Source organism: Palaemon carinicauda, chromosome 8, assembly GCF_036898095.1.
Source record: "Palaemon carinicauda isolate YSFRI2023 chromosome 8, ASM3689809v2, whole genome shotgun sequence".
Classification (NCBI taxonomy): Eukaryota; Metazoa; Arthropoda; class Malacostraca; order Decapoda; family Palaemonidae; genus Palaemon; species Palaemon carinicauda.
In genome coordinates this window covers 57,187,069-57,209,568 of record NC_090732.1, presented here as the reverse complement: position 1 = coordinate 57,209,568, position 22,500 = coordinate 57,187,069, and the positions used below count along the sequence as shown (strand labels likewise).

General features: G+C 31.3%; 1 protein-coding gene across 8 annotated transcripts in view; it reads left to right on the top strand.

Annotated features, from left to right (window-relative positions):
* Window positions 1-22,500, top strand: part of LOC137645738 (muscle calcium channel subunit alpha-1-like) — a 1,524,573-nt gene that overhangs the window by 1,376,930 nt on the left and 125,143 nt on the right. For all 8 annotated transcript variants that reach the window (XM_068378633.1, XM_068378634.1, XM_068378636.1 and 5 more), the window contains 2 exons: window positions 7,294-7,381; window positions 9,964-10,071. In XM_068378633.1, the coding sequence (XP_068234734.1) occupies window positions 7,294-7,381; window positions 9,964-10,071 (196 nt within the window). The remainder of the gene's footprint in view (window positions 1-7,293; window positions 7,382-9,963; window positions 10,072-22,500) is intronic.

Here is a 22,500-nt window from a genome sequence, read left to right as displayed (position 1 = left end):
AATATCTATCCATTTCTGATTGCGCTACTTAAGAGTTTAGTGTAAGCGCCTGTATTCGTATAGATTTTCCCCTACTTCTTATGGCACAGATCTTTCTTAATATGATAAATAAGTAACTAAGAAGTAAAATACTCTTTCAGTGTAAGTGACATGACCTTTATTCCTAATGAGATGTATGAGAAATGAACCGTTCTAGACTAGATGTTCACGAAATTCAAGATCCAATATTTAATTTTAACATTAATGCAGATCTTTTATATCAATCTCATTGAAAACATATATCATCCGTAAGCAATTGTAAAGCAATTTTAGTCAATTTGTTTATCAACTTTATTTATAGATTTAGCTTTCCTAGTATTTTCCCATACAATAAATGTCCTTGTGTCTGCATTCAAGACATTTTCAGATAATTAAACATCCTTGTTGTGAACTGCACTTTAAGTATCGATTTCGAATTTTTCCAATATCGTTGTTAAATATGCTGTGTTATCCTTTGGTTTTCTATGTTTATGACCTACATGTAAATATGAAATAGCAGCAAATGAAATTCAATATGGAATCCTGAAGTCTAGGTGTAAAAATGGGGACTCTGCAATGTTGACTACTCAAAACTTTTATTCGTGGAAATATGTATTAAATATGCAAGCAAACTAAAGTAATTCAGTTACTACTTGAGCAATGTAGAGCATTTCACAGAATTCAAGAAGTCTACCGTCGCCATATTTAAAAAACAGCTTACATCGTTTTTTGGAAGTATGTGACAAAAGTGACCATGTAAAGCCATCTTTATCAAGGGTTTTAACGTGCAAAAAACTCATTTTTGCTGATTGGTGATTTATATATTGCCAAATATAGGGTTAATGAACAGGTTAAATATCAGTAGAAGGGGATTTATTTTATCATTATTAAAAAGACATAACAAAATAACAAGAAATATCTGATACCTAATAGAACTTCCACTAATGGACTTGGTAAAATTAGTTATCTACATTTTTATCATCATTATTATCTTTCACGTCATCATTATCTAGACACTCTTCATCTTCCACTACTTCTATAAGCTTGATGGTAAAATGACTGCAACAGGTGACACCTTCCTCACATTTACAATAGCTAGTACATGAAAGGCCAGCACTGTTGCAGCTACTACATTCACTTCTACATGTCATTCCCTTTGCAGAACAGTTGTAGCTCACTGCATCCAGGAGCTCTTAAGGAGCAACTGGGGCGGATTCTGCAGTCGGTGTAATGATAGAGCCTTCAATGTTACAGCCAAAATTGGCAATATCTTAAGCTTCAATGAATAGGTCCTATTGATCTGCTGCTTTCCACAGTCGGATTTGATGATAATTTTTTCAGTGGTGGAGATTTCTTACAGCCAAGGTACAAGCACGCTTGTATATCATTCATTGTCATACAAATGTTTTATCCATATAGTAGTAAGAAAAAGGTATCCACTATAACCTTGAGCTGAGGGTATATTTCATTTTCAAGAAGTTTGAGCTCTTACTATTTTTCTTTTTCAAAGGAATATGTCGCCGTTTAACAGCATAGCAGTGCATGGACATAGAGAAGCTGGCTGCACTTTCTTAGTCCGAAGTGCTTAAAATTTTGGAGAAATCCATGTTATCACCATTCCACTTTTCAATTTGAATTTTCATCCTTGATATCCATTACGCCAGCAGACAAAAAAAACGTCAGCATCATTACTTGAGATGTGGATGGTCTGGGTGCTATTCTCCACAGCTTTCATCATGTAGCTGCAGAGGGTGATGTCTGCTTCAGAATTGGTAACTGTACAGCCCACTGTATTGACCAGTTGGATATTGTGTTGAAAGTGGTACCCACAAAGGATATTGTTAAGTAGATTCTTATTCTTTGCACTATGAAAAACAGTTTTTTGGCATGGAAGGGTTATGCTAGAGGTCAGTCAATATTCCCTTACTTTTCTTCTTCTTGCCCACTTATGCTAAACACTTGGAGTTTCTTGGTCATAGGTATAAAACAGAACAATTTTCTTGGAGGCCAAAGGATAGTGGGTAAGTTGAGTGCTGATGCTTGGTGCTAGGTCTCGTTTGGTTCTAGAAACTAGCTGGACTGTGTTGTACAATGACTGGCCAGCATCAACTAACACTACATGTGGAGCAGTTGCAGTTTTGTCAGAGATAGTGAAGTGTGGACTTTTTGCCCTTCCTCAAGCAGTCATATTCATGACAAAAGGGTTGGAGAAACTTAACTCTCCTTAAAGTGGACAATATTAGCTATTTTCAAATCGCATTGCTGTCTCATAACTGTAAGATGGCTGAATAGTGTTTCCACTTGACAGATAGCATTTCCCCCTCATAGTGACTGATATTTTTAGTGCCAACATTGCTTTACCTTTCTTCTTTATGGTTGTGTGGAAGTTATTGTTATGAAAATCAGAGAATTGCTTGTTCTGATCACACGCAATAGCCAATACATCCTGATCATTCACTGTGTCAGGTGCCACTTTGCCATTTCAGATGTTATAGACACCTGAATTCTTTGCAATAAGGGGGTACGAGTACTTTTCTAATTGCCGAGGGATCTTCCTGTGATCAGCCTCATCTAGTTTCTGTCATGCTCCTCATTCTTCCTTGTCCGTTTTCTTCTTATCTATATCTTTAGTGTATACCTCTCCATCATTTCAAGTACCTCTGTACATATGTTCCATGGCTATGTCAAAGTAGGCCCATACACTGAAACTGTTGATCCTAACAGCCACAAGCTCATTGCTTGTTAAAACACCCTTTATAACTCTTGGACCTTTTCCTTACTTTATACATGTTTGTTTGCCAAATTGATTGGCTGGCAATGAGATGTCCTCATCTGAGTAACGACAAACATTTGCACCTGTAAGTAAATCTTCTTTAACAGCTTAATGAAGGTAACAAGAATAATTTTGGTGACCTGCCACGAAGAAATATGACAATATTGCCTTGAGACAGTATTGCTGAAGGTAAAAGTCACCATTCTGCTCTCCACCCAAGAATATAAGTGCTAGCAGAGTAGGTTTTATAACACAGCCTACCCATAGGCTTGATGTTACAACGTATTTACTAAAGTCCTGGCATGCCATGGTACCATTCAACAATGTTGCAGTGATGAGTCGGTATACCCGTAGAGTATTTGTCTAAGCTATTCCACTGAATGCTGAACTTATGGGACCTTTTATACAAGACCCCTTTATCAACATTCCCATGTATCCCAGAAATGTCATAAGTGAGTGCATCATGCATGAGCTAAGTATGATGTTGGTTCAGCACTGATAATTATTACATTGAATTAGGTATGCAGTTTCATTCAGATGGAAGTTGATAATGAGATGCATGTATTACATCAAAAGTATTAAGAGCCCTTTCAATATACACAATTGCAATTAGAATTGTGTCTGAGTGACCTGGAAGTGAGTCAATTATTGATCCAAAAATAACAAGGCTATTAGTTTCCTTAGCAGGAAGACCTTCCAGTTAGTCTTGCTGAACATCAAAACCTGCCCACTCAATTGTTTTTTCATTCTCATAAATTTTTGAAAGACACCCCACATCCCCTAGCTGACTATACCTAACTACATCAAACTTAAACTTCAACTCTTCAACAGGCAGTGGTTTAATTGTTAAGTGACGTGTATTTAGCTGAGAAGGTGTGTTGTAGTGCACTTAACTCCATTGGTGATTGAGTGGTAGAGAGGACACTCCACGTTTCTTAAGTTGAGGAATCTTCAGTTGCATCACACCAGTGCTTCCAATGTCAATGATGCCAACCGAATGTTAAGTGAACTGCATCACTATGGCATGGATGATCTTCATTCTATTGGGGCTTGAAATATACAAGTCATAGTTGTTGGCCCAGCTGAATATGGGCCAGTTGTCTGCATTCAGTCCTAGTTTCCTGTGGTATTCTGACTGATTGCCAGACAAAAACTTAGCCACTGACTCATTTGGGCTTGTAATGCCCTGCTAATTTTCAATCTCAATGAACCCTAACTGCCATGTTTGTTATAAAGTTTAACAGCTAGTCTAAGAGTGGTCTGATTAATTATTGAAGCCATAGCAAAGTTGCTGTAAAATGCAATAAAGCAAGGGCATTGATGGTTTAATGATTGTGCTCCCTAATATAAGGCTAGAAACCTTTTTCAGAAAAGTCTCCCATGTGCTTTTAATGACTTTGTGATAAACAGTCATTAAGATAGTAGCCTTAGCACCTATGCATTGTCATAACTTCTCTCTTGATATTTCTCACCAGCTTCTCAACATTGTTTTCATTGTCTTGGTTTGTGCTGATTTTGGCAATTTTCAAAAACTGACCAAAGTTGTCTTCAAATCCAACTACACTTTCACAGTTACAATGTGAAGAATCAGCAACATTTCGCCAAAGTAGGTTGTTACAGTGAATGTGAACGGTATTCTAGATACAGTCCCTGAGGCAGCAAGATAGTTACAGTGTAGTTTTCAAGTTGTCCATTTTCTGTCAAATTCTCAGCTACAGTAGGGTGTAGATCCCAGTGCCTTTTCCTCAGGTATCTTCATGGTAGGAGTGTGTCACAGGAACAGCACGAAACTGGCTGTAACATGGGGCATGGTACTGTGCATCAGCAACATGCATATCAATTACAGCACTGAGTCTAAACACCACGCCATTAGCCCACTGATCTTGTCTCTCATTACAAAGCTGATCTAGCTTTTGTTTAAAAGTCCTATTGCTACCCCATTCTATTGTTGTACACTTTCTGACCTACACCTACCTCTGTTTTCTCTTATTGTTTTTTTTTTTTTTCTTTTTCATGAAAACGGTCCGGTCACTATTCTCTGATTTTAACAACCTCTTGGAAACACCGATGTTACCTATGAGCACTTTAGTTTTGCTGCTCATTGTTTCTGCTCTTTGATGTAATCACCCACCCTTTTGATCTTGTAGCAATGATCTCCTGGAGAGCCTCATTTATCATTGTCTGTAATTCTCCCTTGTAATTACATTCAATTGGAATAAAATGTGGTTAACCACGTCTTTCAGAATATTTCACATTATATTATAAAACTTTGTTTATATATTGTAATGTAAAACAGCTATCAAAATGAATTCTTCACCATTAAAAAAATATATAAAAAGTAGTATTATTTGTCAGTCTATGTCACCAGTATCAGTTTTTAAAAAAAATATAGGTTTTAAATATGGCAGTGGTGGCCATCTTGAATTCTGAGAAATGCTTAATATTGTGTACGCAAATTTGGCTTTCCTACCCATTGAGAACATTTTCCCATGAATAAAATTTAGAGTACCTAAAATTGCATGGTTTCACGATGTAAGTGGTTGACATCCTGACTATTGTAATATCCACTTCCCTTATTGCATCGTATGGTACCTCATTATGGGCAATATTTTTTCTGATTTTATCTACACTGGTTTATATGTCCATTTTCATCATACAGTATTCTATATACACATTTCACAGCCTGTAGCTTGTGAGTCAGTATCAAGAATTTTTTTTTCCAAAAAAAAAAAAAAAAAAAAAAAATATCACGTTTGCAATTGCAGAAGGTGCCAAAAATATGTAGTTTTCGGATGTGTGCCTTTGATATTGATAATTCCTGGAATATTGGTGAGATCCATGAGAATATTTGTCAATATACATCCTCCTGACAAAGAAACCTAATTGAACTATTTTCTTTTCTTATCAGTTTTATTATTAACATGTTATTAATCTTTAATGTTGTTCCAGTCTTTTTAAAAATACCTAATTTTAAAAACTGGACTAAAATGAAAGGAAGAAACCTTCATTATCGCTTGTGAAATTAATATGGTGTAATAAAGAACCTTAAAATAAATAGATAATAATTTCCTCTGATGAGCTACTGCAGATGAAACACAGTATATCTTACTTCTGTAATAAATTTACATTTTGGAATTTCAATAAAGAGTAAAATGGTGAAGATATGTTTTTTCCGTCACTGAACTATGCATTGAAACAATGAACTAAATTTTTATCATTACTTTTGAAACACTAGTGCTTTCTCGCCTGTAAGTGATTGAGACAGATCTTCTTGACTATGGAAATCTACTATAGAGTGAAACTGTGATATTATGAAGGAATATAACAGAATGGGTTATATAAGTAGCAAATAATCAAGAGATGAAAGGATTCAGGAGAAGAATTTTATCGTGTGGAACTTATTTGATTCACTTTATCTTATTTCTTAATATTATCAAGTTAGAATTTCGTATTACATAGCGATGGGAAAATAAAGCATTCACGATGGATAAATTGGGGTGAATACTAAAATGAAGAATTAAAAAAACAAAAATCTTAATATTATAAGCGAGTGAGCCTCCGGAAAGTTCTCGTCATGAAAAATATGAATACTTAATGAAAAGAATGTTGAGGTTTAGTATTTATTTATTTTCTTTTTTCAAGAAAAAAAAATGGTAAACCTTCAATAGACGTAGAAAGGGAAAATAATGACAATCTACGAGAGGCCTGAAAAAAAAAAAATATTATTCATAGCTGATTAATACTCAAATTTTATCTATTCGAGAGCCAGGTGCGTGAAATTTAATTCTGAAATAAGATAAAATCATAATTTACGGTAAAAGAAAATTATATCCATAAAATCATATATTGCCTCATCAAAATCAGTTATTGAAATATATTCATAGTGGTTACCATTATTTTCAAAGCGTATTGATAGCGAAAAGTAGGAACTACTGGGTATTTGGTTCTGATAAGTTGTATATTTTATCGTTAAAAAAATGGACATACTAACCATAGTGGATAGAAATAGTTAGTTCATTTACCTCCTTGTTCCCCAAAACGTATTCGGAAAAGAATCGGAGATAAGATTATCGCCCGAAAATTAGAAACTGGTCCCCGTGCTGTAATCAGAATTTATTTAAGCATTTAGCTACATTTTGGTAAAGTTCTTTCACAAATTGCTGTTTTCATACAACAATTGCATTATAAGCAAAGCTACCTTAGCTGAATGACCAGCACAACAAAATATTACATTTACAAAAGGATGGTATATATAGAAATGTTCAAACCTCTCAAGAAAAACTAGCATCCAATTAAAATGATACATCTTATTGCGCCATTAATTTAAGTAGCTGTTAACAGCTGTTAACTAAGGCCAGTCTGCATCTAGTCTAAAATGCCGTCATGTATTATATAGAATGTGGCATTGCTCTAAACTGTGCATTATCATCCTGAGTGATCCTACCTCATATGGGTCCCATTAATATTATGTCAAGAGTAAACTAGGAGTGTCTTTTCTTCAGGGATGGAGCTATCTCGGTTGTGAAGATTCTCCGTGTGCTCCGCGTTCTTAGGCCTCTCCGAGCCATCAATAGAGCTAAAGGTCTTAAGGTAAGAAGGTACAATGAGGTAGAAAATATTTACTTTTTCTCTATATCTGTTCTTTTAACCATAAGTTTTATATTTATTGTTTAGAAATCGTTTAGGTCTTAAAAAAGCCATAAAGAGGGGATTTCATTCAGGAATGGGAACTTTATCGCGGATAAATATTGCATATCTGCAGCAGCTTCGTGACGTAAACATCTAAACTAATGAGGAATGAGAGTTCCTATGATTATGTCATGAGAGGTTGCAGCCTGCTGCACATTATCTGGTCCAGACGTATTATTATTTAATCGAAATTACTTTTTTACTTGCATTCCATAGCATTAGGATGTTCAATGTTAGTACTATAATTTATATTACCCCTTTATCTGGAATATCAAGATTAACGGGAACGTTGAAGAAAAGTGAGGGGTATCAGAAAATTGTTTCTTTGTTTGAACTATACTAAATCTCGTATGATATTGCAGATCTGGTCATTATAAAGAGGGAAAATGTCAAAAACAGAAATAATATAGTATATGTGTAGACTTTTGACTACGCTAGATGTAAAGCGTGCAATCTTGCCCGTCTTTAGTATTTTGAATACTTTCCTTGTTAAGTAGACAGAGACTGAGAAACCGTAGGTAGATCATCCTGGTTGATACGAATAAAGCAGTTGAACTACTCGTTTAATGTAAATAGAATTATAAGAATTCGAATTTGTGTGATTGCTAGCATTGGTTGAGAAGTTTATAAGAAGAGCTTGATTAATATAAGTTTTAAATCGTAAAATCCCATGCAATTTCAAGTTGGCCCTCTAAAAAATTGTAGCTTTTTAGTGGATGCTATTATGATATTGAGTGCTGTCATTATTTGAGAAACTAATATTTTTTTTCTGTTAGAAAATATGAATGATTTATAAGTAATTATTGCAATTAATTCAGTAATAAAGTAAGATCAAGAAATATTAATTTCCTATCAATAATATTTTCTCTGATATAAAGTTAGAACATTAATTTTTTTTCTAGTCAACTGCATGTAAAAGAATAGAATAAAATCTTTTATCAAACCTTGGTCATTCTGGCATAAGTCCCTTGACAAGAGTATAGGTTGGGGATCAGCTTTTCAGCTGTCACAAAATAAGAAATGAATTAGGTGTTGATTTTCTTTTCATATTTGCCATTTACTTAGAGAAAATTAGTATAACCATATGTACATCATATCACCCTTTCCTTATGATGTTTATTCATTTATCAATAATTTTCTCAATCGTCAGTAAGGCTCTCCCCAACTATTTTCTTCTAAAGTACCTATGCATGAATGAATTACTATTTGCTATTGTTAAGATTTTATATATAGAAAGTAATTACACATATAAAAACTGCATAACTTGCCATAATGTTTATGCTTCATAGAGTTTCAGGATCTGTCAACGCCGTGGCGTTCACGGTGTTTTTTTTTTTCCTCTTTTTTTTTTTTTTTTTTCTTTGCTATTAGAAGAAATCATAATGAAGACTTTTTCTTTAGTGTAGCACTCTTTATTACCTGTTTTGATGCAAATAATCTATTGTGATAGAAATGAGTGATTGCTTTGTATGTATGGTTTGCACTTATCTGTTTTTTTCAGATGATTCCATATATGAAATACCGGTTCTTTCTTATTTTTAAGTTTACAATCATCCTCAGCTGTCGCTGAAATGGAGCTGGATTTCATCATTACAATTTCCTTTTATAACAGGTATCCATTGACAATCTACGGTTTCGAAAGGAGATATATTTAACTTATAAGGCTTTGTTAAATCAGGGATTTTTGTAATCGATTAAGTAGTAAATCAAATTCTACTGTAGTTTTCTTTTGTGATAATATTTATCAATAAATGAAAGTAGATGAATGTTATGACTAGCTTGTACATTTAAAAGATACACTCAAAATATCTATGTCCATTTTCATGATTTCTTCAGTTTCTGTCAGTTTACTATTTCTGCTTCTTCGTCATTCCTGTAAAAGGCACAGATGTAACATGTGATAAAAGATGACACCTCCCTGACTTTGCTTTTTGTGAATCAACTATATCAGTTAAACTTCCTAAATATAATTTAGTCAAATGCTTCCTCTCTCTCTCTCTCTCTCTCTCTCTCTCTCTCTCTCTCTCTCTCTCTCTCTCTCTCTCCAGATATATATATATATATATGTATATATATATATATATATATATATATATATATATATATATATATATATAATATACATATATATATAAATAAAAATACATACATATATATATATATATATATTTATATATATACCTGTATATATACACTTATATATTATGTATATATATATATATATATATATATATATATATATATATGTATGTATGTATGTATGAGTATATATAAATGTATGTATACAGTATATATGTATATATACATATATATATATATAGATATATATATATATATATATATATATATATATGAGTGTGTGTATGTGTGTATCTTCCCCGGTACCCAAATATTGCACCAATTATTTATGTTATTAATTTTCACCCTTATTCTTTTTCTCCCCTTTTCCTTATGGTGATGCCTTTGGGATCTTGGGAAGTTAGCATGTAGTACAGTGCGTGATTGTCGCTATTAAGACCATCGGAAATATCATGCTGGTGACGTGTCTTCTTGAGTTTATGTTCGCTGTAATTGGAGTTCAGTTATTCAAGGTAAATTCATCCAAGGAATTCTTTTTATAAAGTGTTTCCCTCATCAAAAAGTGGCCTCATGTGTTTCAAGGTGCATATTGTTTTTTTTCCCCTGAAATAACCTTGTTCCGTCTGTGTGGATGCAATTGACATCTGTGTCATTTCAATGGATGTTTATTCATCTTTCAGCTTGTAGGTTTCGGGAAAATCTGTGATGAATGTTCCGAACACATTTGCAGTCCGCATAGTCTTCCTTTAGCTCTATCAGTGTATTTGTACATGACCTTAAAACCATTACTTGATTATATTACCTTCAACATTAGAAGTAAAGTACAGTATTGTCTATATAAAAGTCAAGATTCACCTTGAAGTCATGAGCAAAACAAGCACATGCACCCTTGTAGCCTTGTAGCTATGTTCTTGTAGAAATTTGCTGCCTCTGTTGCTGTGTATTAGCACCAATACTGTTTCTACCATAACTAACGGCTAATGTTAATGCTAGTGAATTTGTAACCAACAATCTCTTCTCTAACTGTTGGTACTGGCGCCAAAATTTCCAACTAACAAGGACCATTAGACACTGGCGAAAACATGTATACATAAGAAATGGAAACTGTCACTACCCTTCATTTTAGATTTTAATGTCTAAAGACAATAGACTTAATTTGTTGTGTTTGAAAAATATTCTTATGCAAAAATATTTTTCATCCTATGTTTTTCAGTGAAAAAAATTACAATATTGTAAATTTGACAATAGTCTATGAAATTCAACCTCATTCCGTTAAATATTTGGTAGTGTTTTCATAAAGCTGAAGTAAAAGTACTCATTAGCTCCACATCTGATTGATATATGAAACCGACCGACATCTTAATACTCAAAATATTATCATGAAATTGCCTAAAGCCTTATTTTCATCAATTACTGAGTTTATATGTCTATGAAAGTTTAGTGTAATGGGGCTTGATTCATTATGAATAGAATATAGATTTAAAATTATAGAATTGGCGGTTAAGAACAAAATCGATCATATGGAAATTTATAAATCTAGTAAAGATCCAAGTATTATCATCAGTTTAAAGTTTTTTCAAAAGTATAGTGACAATAGTCACAGTAACTGAAATTTGATTCATAATCAAAATAAATATCAAATATAATTTTATTTTCAAAACCGTACGGTAACGGCCACAATAAACATAAAAATATATTAAGAATGCTTCAATTTAAATAGATAAAAACATCACGTTTATGTAAAACAAAACAAAAATGTCCCTGAGAGATAGACATTAAAACTAAAACACTAATGCTAGTCAGATGCACCTACAGATTATATATATATATATATATATATATATATATATATATATATATATATATATATATATATGTGTGTGTGTGTGTGTGTGTGTATATATATATATGTATATATATATATATATACATATTTATATATACATATATATATATATATATATATATATACATATGTATATATATATATGTATATATATATATATATATATATATATATATATATATATATATACAGTGAAAATTGTAACGAATATGAAATGTGATTAGATTCATTGATGAGTCACTGGAAGTTTACGAATTTTCAATGAGTACACATGAGTGTTAACATTTCCTTAGTACCCAAGAAAACATAATATAGTAAAAAAAAAAAAAAAATCTATCCAGTGAATGTTGTTCTGTTATTTCCTCTGGATGCTGAACGTATGTCAGGTGCCAGCAGTCTCAAAATAGCCACATTGCCAAAATGTTAGCTGCTTTAAGTGTCTTACATGCGCATAGTGAGCATGGATAATTGGCCTTCCTTCACTTAGTTATCTATCATCTAATATTCTCGGTTATGGCCTTATACTAATTGATCTATTTTCTTGCTGTTTCAAACTTTTTTCCCTGAATGTGAAAGTATTAGGGTGTTCTTTCTGCTAGTTTGGTGTCTTTCAACCTGTGCATTTTGTTGTGGGAACAATTATTACCTTTGTCATCCTCTTTCTGTTTACGTTATTGACAAGGGGCAAATGTCTTACCCTTGATTTCCGATCAGAGTATACCTCCGTTGAACTCTTTGCTACACTACCGAATATTGTGTGAGAAGTCATTTTGAAATGTATTCAGTAAGTAAGCCCAACAGCAACGGAACGAAGTACATATACTTTAATATATATATATATATATATATATATATATATATATATATATATATATATATATATATATATATATATATATATATACATACATATATACATATATATATATATATATATATATATATATATATATATATATATATATATATATATATATATATATATATATATATATATATATATATATATATATATATATATATATATATATATATACACACAATGTTTATAGCCCCTTTCTGTCTATTCACTGCGTTAGGTTTATTGAGATGTTCAAGTGACAATATATTTTCTCGTATAAAATAAAACTTCAGAATACGTTTATAAAATAGCGTTCCTGGGAGAGGCTTACAATATCCGCTCGTTACTTTTTGTATGGTTATGGGAACAATATTATAAATATTTATAAAAGGGATCATTTTCATTTTCTATATTGATATTATTACTAAGGTGTATCACTCTCCGGTAATAATTTGAGCATAACAACGTGATAAAGGTCATTTGTTTAATCAGAATTACGTCAGTTATAACACCATTATAAAAAGCATGATTGAAAGGCTAGTTCGGAACAGCATTTTCATATACTAAAAAAATACCCTCATAAGGCTTTTCACAAGAAAGCCACCTAATTGAAAGCCTAAAAGAGAATGTTCAATATTTCTACCTTTGTTATAAGCAGTCAAATTTCAAAGGCTTGATATAAAAAGAATTGTATAATAATACAGTAATTGAGATTCATCCAATCGTATAAATTTTGACAGGCTCTCTCTCTCTCTCTCTCTCTCTCTCTCTCTCTCTCTCTCTCTCTCTCTCTCTCTCTCTCTCTCTCTCTCTCTCTCTCTCTCTCTCCACTAAGTAAGAGAAAAGTCTAAAATTACACATTGGAAAACAATTGATTCTTGGTTTTCTCCCTTAATATCTGGGTGAAAACGAGGGACTAAGACACAACTTTGCTCTAATTAGTGATTAAAAGATTTTCATTATGTTAATAACCCGGCAAGATGTTCAAAGATGAATTGCCTTAGGCTACCGCCAATGAATACTTGCATTTATAATGTATTTCATTGTTCACCAAATTTCTCCTGAGAAGTATTCGATACTGGTGTATATATCTATTGTCACTGAGTATTCCAGTATTCAACCATTAAGTCTGTGTCCCTTTCATCTCTTATTACACTCTTTCCTGTTCAGTTTTTTAACAACACAATATTGAGATCATGTTAATTTAACAGTAACTATTTCAAATATAATTAAATAAGTGGGGCTCCCATTTTATATTTTATTCCTTTTATACGAGTAAATGATAATTATGTAATCATATGTATTGAAAACTACATACACCTATTTTCAGTGCATACATACATACATACATACATACATACATACATACATGAAGCAAAATTTATTGATAAATGTTAGTTTATGAATAGATCCATACTGGAGCCATAGGTAGATAGATTTAAGTAGGCACCAATATATGATTTAGTAGACTTAGATTCTGTTATCTATATGCTAAAAATTTACAATGTCTATACATAAGGAATCAACGGGACTGGATTATAATAGCACTATTCTACACTCCATCATTATGCTCACTGGAACAGAGAACAGATGTGATATACGCTCTGCTTTTAAATGATCTATTCGCTTTTATCAGCTTTTTGTCTTTATCCTCTAAGACTAAATAGCTACTATACCAAACTGTTTTAAATTTTAACTTTTAAAGATAAAATCTTATATTATCAAACGCCGGAAAGGACAAGTGGGTATATAACTATCTTATTTATAAACTGACGTAAATAATGTTTCTCTACTTATGTGGAAATACAATGAGTTATTCTGCTCGATTTCTTCTATGAGAGACATTGCCTTTCGAATACATAATCATCATGAACACTTTCATATTTTCATAATTACTTATTGGGCGACAAATTGTAAATATGCCTGCATTTGCTCCTACACAAGACCCATATTTATATATGCTGCACATATATATATATATATATATATATATATATATATATATATATATATATATATATACCGTATATATACATTTTTATGTATATATATATATATATATATATATATATATATATACTTATCTATTCAAGTATATGTATGTATGAATATGTTTATACACACACACGTGTATATATATATATATATATATATATATATATATATATATATATATATATGTTATGTGTGTATATATATTAATATATTTATATATATATATATATATATACTTATCTATTCAAGTATATGTATGTATGAATATGTTTATACACACACACGTGTATATATATATATATATATATATATATATATATATATATATATATATATATATATATATACATATCTATATATATATATATATATATATATATATATATATATATATGTGTGTGTGTGTGTGTGTGTGTGTGTTTGTATGTGAGTGTGTTTATTGTTATTACTTTATTCCAGATGACAACAGATATATAAACCCATATCCTATAGGTTTTAACATTTCAAATTAAGAATATGTCACTTGATCGATAAACGAATGTTTTATGGCATACCTACTTAGTAGAACCTGAATCTTTTTTTGAATTATTTCTTCCACGAATCTTTACTTAATCATTCATATGCATCCTTCCAGGGAAGAAAATGTAGCCGCTGTAAGTGTCCTAAGAATTGTCGATTTGTATGGGTAACAAAAAAAAAAAAAAAAAAAAAAAAGAATTGACCCGAACCTCAACTCTACAGAAGCATATTTGTTGCTTGTCATTTTCGGGGTTTATCTTATTACGGTGGTAGACGGTTTCCATGAAGATAGGATCAACTCCAATACTATTGTAGATTGATAGGAACTTTCTATTTTACTACTAATAAGTAAACTTCACTCTAGAAACTGAATACTTCTTCTTTAATAAGTTGATTATTTGAATACAACACTACTTTTGTAACCAACTAATTATTCTTTCGGATTGATTAGAACACTTGCTATCCTGTAATTTAGAGTTGACACATACTAACTGAATACTAAGGTGAGACTTCAAATATTAAGAAACACGTATTCAAATATGAATAACAAGACTGTATGGACTGGATTGTGTGTAACATCCTCCCAAGATCTCTGGTTGAATTTACCATTTGACGCGAGAAGGAAATGGATCCGACCCTATCTGACCATCTTTATTGCATCTGGCGGCTAGAGAGGCTTTTTTTTTGGGGGGGGGGGGGTGGTTACCTGCTTGGATTTCAATATTGCAAATGTGCTCATGAGCTGTTAAAGTACTGTGATTTAGAGTAACGTTGAACATTATTATAGAGTCGTGTCAGTCAGTGCATGTGTGTTACTTTTGATATTGTACCAAGTGAAGTAATTAAGAGCATTCAAATAATTTAGCAAACAAGAACTTACAATCATCCCCATGCAAATTCCCTAATCTGACGCTAAGGCAGATTTCCATTACCGGCAGCAGTACAATAAGAGTAATTGTATCCGTCAATATTTCTATAATAGTCTATTTTTTTTTATGCAGTGTCTTGATATCAGTAGACCTGCAGTTGATGTACATTTCTACACGGAATTTACAGGAAGAAAACAAAATGTAATTGATTGGACAAAGGTTTAACCTTTTTACGGATAATTTTTAAAAACTGATCACCGCATTACACGTTAAACATGTCCATGATATACATTTGCTTTCCTACATTAGAATATCATTTTTGTTGACATTATCATTACAACGCAAGTTGCAATCCTTGTTAGAAACTAGAATGTTGTAATGTCTAGGATCCAGTAGGAAATGCCCCAGCACGGAGAAAGAAACACAGGACGTAAAGAATAAACTACTGAATAGCAAAAAAATAGTAAACGATATTCATTTAAGGATGAATAAATGATGAATGAAGAACAGTAGTGGTTGTTTTGAATATGAAGATCAGCGATGAAGATAAAAAAAAGGCTGCATCTTTATAAGCAACCAGTCATTCTTCGTTATTACATTAAGACGATCTAACAAAATGATTGCAAGAAAAATGGAAGAGTAAATTATCAGAAATGTGTGTTTGGGTGTACCATCAAGACAGTGTAAACCCATGGTACAGAGGCAGATGAAATATACCAAAAGGCACTAACAAAGACTTCAATAATAATATAGAGATGTATATTGAAAGACGTGTGTATCATATGAACGAAAATAAAATAATATTATTGTATATAGATATTCAAGATCTAACAAATAAATGGAAAACAATGCGGTAAGACACGAGTAATTATGCAAATTGAAAATAATCAGAAAACTGGCGTTGCGTGTAATATACGCTAGCCTTCAAGGTGGACAGTTCTTAGAATATATCGCCAAAATTAAAAGCATTCCAGAAAAAAGAACTGATATTCAAATTAGATGCGTAGAACTATTGTTGGATAAAGAAATTTGGTAAATTGTTCACTCTTCTACTTATTAAGCAATCCATTATTCGAAAAATAATCTTTCATAAAAATATTTCAAATACTGTAATAGGTATAAACTGAACTGATAGTTATCTCTAAACGTATAATATTGATTTATTGAATATTAACTGCTTTGCTAATAGACAATGAAAAATATATTTCTAATAATCTGTTAGAACCTATCTAGCTAAAGCAATAGCATATTGGTAAACAAGGATATATCAAATTGATCCCCATAGAAAATATTTCAAAGAGAATCGTTATAATCCATCGGTTATCATTTCGAGTAGACGGAAGATCGTAAGCATCCTACAACAGTGATACAATTACCAAAATATGATACTTTTCCATTACGTTGTGAATAAAAAGAAGAAGACATCCAATTTATGCTAGCATTGTCAAAATAGAAAATGACATCCCTCCAAGACTAAAGAAACCTGACATCATCTTGGAGGAAAACTTTCCGTAAATATGACGAGCTTTGACTATCCGTTTACTTCAGCAGAACCGTGTGAAATATAAATAGTGAGCATCTATATAATTAGTTCAAAACATATGTTACATTTTATGTGAAGAATCTTTGGACAAGTTCTCTTTAGAAATTTACCTAATGTAATTAACCGAGAACAATGTAGCTCAAAAAGTTACACCTAAACTAACAGATATTTAGGAACATATTAACTTTTAAAGGGATTTACCTGGATATGCAAGAAAGCTAGTACGTACTACAAGAAGTTTAATTCAAGCTTTGACAGATTGTATAATGATCTTCCTAATAAGGCAGAAAAATCAGTAGAATTTTGAAAATTCAAAGTTGCAGCTAATGTTTTAATGCGGAGCAGGCTGACATATGTCTCTCTTCATAGTTAAGCAGTATATAACAGATCTATTTCAACGTTGTTACTGATCTTAAGACATTTTATATCTTGTATTCATTACTTCTCATATAGTTTATTTATTCAATCATTTCCTTTCCTCACTGGGCTATTTTTCCTGTTGGAGCCCTTGGGTTTATAGCATCATGGTTTTCCAACTAGGGTTGTAGCTTAGCTAATAATAATAATAATAATAATAATAATAATAATAATAATAATAATAATAATAAGCATTGCCTTATTGCATATTTTCCTCCTTAGTCAGGAGAGAAAATATAACTTCCTCCCAGAATTGTTCTCTCTACATGATAGGTTATTCGAACGGGATGGAGTTCACACACAAATATTTGTAATGCATTTGAGTACTGCTCCAATGTCAGAATATGAAATAAGGTGTTTTTGCCATAGCTATTGTTTTCAAAGGTTGTTCTTCTGAAATCCTCTCTTTCGGGGGTTTATTGTTGATTATATCATCATGGTTTTTCAAAGATTACCTAAATAGCTTCTCAACATACCCTGTTAGGTTTAAAGGTATTCCTCGCTTCATTATTTGATCTACTTAGTTTTGGATGGCATTGGTAATTGCTTTATAGTCTAAAGACAAATTAATTTCAACATTATATTCATAAGTTTAGCTTGCTAAAGTGTTGATCTGAATTTAAGTTTTGATTTCTAATGATTTAGTAGCTCTCTTAGATACCTTTGTTTATACAAAAGCACTGCTTACATTTTCGTGGAATTTCAGAAATCGGTTTTACAATTAAGTTTTATATTCAGTTTAAACCCAATGCACATTTTTTCTAAACTGCATTACATTTATAGAATCAAAGTACATGTCACCATCATAAACAGATATTATCCCATCTTGGTTAGAGGGTTATTAAAGAATAATTAATTCTGGGATTTGCTGTACCGCTGAGCATGTTATCACAAAATTTGTATCATTTACTTAAATACATATGTGTTTTATATTGCTCCCCAAAAATTTGTCATTATAATTCATGTTTCAGACACTCACTCAGATACACACACACACATTATATATATATATATAGATATATATATATATATATATATATATATATATATATATATATATATATATACGTATGTATATATATGTATATGTATATATATATATATATATATATATATATATATATATATATTTACACACACACACACACACACACACACACACATATATATATATATATATATATATATATATATATATATATATATATATATACTGTATATGTGTGTGTGCGTGTGCGATTGTGTATGTGTGTGTCTGTGTGTGTGTACTTTGTAAATAGAGATATACATGCTTATTCTTTTTATAGTTATATAGGTTCTAGGTACAGTATGAAGCAAAACTGGTGATACTCTTCTTTTCTTTTATTTATGCATCGGACGAGCGTTGTTCTCAAGTTGCCACTTAGTCTTAAAATTTATATTTAACTTTGTAAACATGTGTATGTATGAGGCAACGTTGGTCCATTGTTTTGTGAAGTTTTATCACTGAAAAATATTAGGTCATTAAATAAATCGTGCTATAATAATACTTCAGAACAAAATTTAAATACGTTAGCGTAGCACGAATCCCCCTGTCACCGTGACTCCGTGAGACTATTCGTGGAACTATTTGTCTGGATAGAGGGAAATAATTCAAACTTAGCCCTATAGTCTAATAGTAACAACTTATGTATTTGGGATATGAATTGAAAGTTATTATTTAATTTTGCTTATGTCGTTTTGCGTATAAAGCAAAAGTTAGTTAGGGTCGTGGTTTAAAAACTTGCAATTAATTGTTTTAAGCCATATCCTAGGACCTAGGTTATAGTCAGCACTACATATATAGGTCTGGTCTCTTGAGGGGTTTCTTCAGGGAGCAGAAATAACGATAATTATATAAGTAAATAAGCTAGGTGGTGAGTTATATTCACTATAAGAAATATAATTAATTCTACCTCTATTATTTACTTTTACATTACGAACGGAAGTCTATAATCAGGTCAAACATATTCACCCACAGCTATAATGTACAGATTCTATAATAACAACGTATCTCCAATAATAATAATTATAATAATAATAATATGGCTCTGGAGTCATCAAATCTTGTAACTTGTGAAGGGTGTTTATCTGGCCATAAAGTACGATTTGTGAAATTTCTCCACAGTCTGTGTGTAGTAAACATCCTTCTTTATTTTCTTTCTATGCCTATAGGCTTAATAAGATTTATATAATCAGGAGCGCGAAGTTCAAATCACAAAAACTGAATTCAGGTATCACGAGTTTTGCTTTATACTGTACTTACTGTATCCATATTCGCACAAAGTACATGCCGCAGAATTGAGATGTTAGCCCTCCAAGGTAATAATATAAAATTAGCATTTCTGCCTTTATAGTTCTGCTTCAATATGTATTGAGGTCTCTTTTCATATTAATGCCCTGATTTTATAACCCAGAATTTTGTATTCTTAGACAGCGAAATTGAAAATGTTTCCTCAGTCTTTAGTCATTCCCATCCCAAGATCTTCCTGTATTCCTCTTTTTCTGTACCTATCCTATCATAAAAACATACCGTTAATATTTTCACTATAAGTAAACTATTACTGAATCACGGAAATTTTTATTATGAATGAATAGCCAAGCAATACCTGGAAATAGCCTACCTGCATTCAAAACAGCTTCGGTATAATCGTGCCTTTCTTTTTTCCCAGATGCGTGGTTGTAAGGTGTTTTTTTACTTAGATATGATAGTTTTTTATATATTAGATGGTGCATTGTTACAGTATTTGTTATCATTTCATAAAGATAAGGTATTTTCTAGTCAGTAGTAAAATTGCAGAGATATTGCATAAAGATAAAAAGCTATTGGAGACATATTTTCCTTCGCATAGCCCGAAATAAAATTCAATGAATTTACCCTATCTTGATTTTTCTTGAATTGTGTCTAAGACTTTCTAAAATCTTATAAGAAACCATATCAGTTGCAACATTCTACGTGGCGCGTCATATTGCTTAAAAGTAATAAGAGCTGGCACCTAAAAAATATTACCGCCAAACTTTAAATGTTTGTTAGTTCTATGCGTTTTGTTTAATCTTAACTTCAACCTTTTAATCACCTTTCTGAAAGATATCCCTTATAAGATAAACATAAACAACAGATATTTTATGATGAACATTTTACATAATGAATATCAGTACAAATGGTAGACTAATTATTGTCAAAATTCAGGTGTTAGTAACATCATCGTCATTTAATAATTAAGACTGATAATATTACTGGATTGTGTGTTATAGTTAACATTATTATTATGAACTTCGTTAGAGCGTTATGGCCTCAGACGTATTTTTTTTCTTTTTTTTTTGGTGTATAACGTAATGTTTTCTTTTTTACCATAATGACCGTAATTAAAAGAAAATATTGAAATTTTTGCAAGTTTTCTTACTGTATAAGGAGTTACTGAGAGCAATACAGACCGCCTAAGCGCTTGGAATATTGTTTCTGAATATTCAGAGTGAAAATATTTCAACTTCACAAAAACGTTCTTTTTAAACACCTAGTAGATGTGAAAAAAAAAAATATCCTAAAATCTCCTTTCAAAAATGACTTTCAAGTATATTCAAACGATAAAGAAGCAACCTTCAATCTGCTTCTTGATGAGTTTGTGCATGAAAGTTGTTTTTGCAAAACCTATAGAAACCAAATATATGAAGTGTATTAGCATAGGCTTTAAGTGTAACACCGCCATTAAGAGTAAGTTTCAGCATTTCATGTTTGGTGGTTTTGATCTCTCTTCTGATCTTAGGTTTCGGGTGGGCGGGGATTTCCTTTCCTACTTTAAAATCTATATTTTGTGCAATATCATTTACTCTTTTCATCCACCTCCAAATATTTTCCTTTATTTTCAATCCTTTTAGTTTCTCCTTTTGTTATCAAGAAAATCCTGAACTTTGTATATTTCAAGAGGGAACAGACATGAAATGTTTAGATAAAGAATTTTGACTACATTCACATAGTTAATATAGAATTATCTCAAGCAATATATATATATATATATATATATATATATATATATATACATATATATATGTGTATATATATATATATGTATATATTCATATATGTATATATACTGTATTTGTAAATATATGCATACATAGAGACATTCATATTATATATATTAAAAAGGAATGACACAAAACATTACCTAACATTTTGTTAGCTTTAACATTTTAATGTTTCCCCTTTACATAATATCATTGCAAATCACTGAAATCTTTCATCATGGATAGAATAATAATATGTTATTATTTATAACCTGGACAGCATATCCGTCGTTAAAGGTAGACAAACCCCAATAAAATGGAAATAAGCGAACTTTCTATATTGACCCATGATGTTTTCTCTAGAAAGAAGGGAAAATCCCAAAATGACTTAACTTCTGTCCGAAACATGTTTTTGTAGACTTTTATTTTGCTATTTTCTTTTATATTTATGTATCATTAACTTTTTTGGTAGATTTTTAGTTATTTTTCTGGAATTTATCCCTTTCTCTTTTAATGATTTGGCGTGCTATTTTTTATAATTTTTTTTTAGATTTTATGTTTACCTATGATTTTTTTTCTTTCAGTGAGTTTGTATACTTTCCTGTACCCTCTCTGTTGAATTGGTTCATAACCTTCATTATTTCCATTTATCTAATAATTTATTTTATAGCTATGATACTTTCCCTATTTATTTTCCTCTCCTCATCAGTGCTACATTATGTATGATTTCCTCATTTTGTACGCTAGCTTTACAAAAGCCATGATGCATCTTGTTTTATGTAATTTCATGAAAATGCCATTGAGTATTAGAATTTGGACAAGCAGGTGTAAGTTATCCTGGTCTTACCTGGATATGCATCATGCGCCCCAAATCCAGGCCCTCTGCAG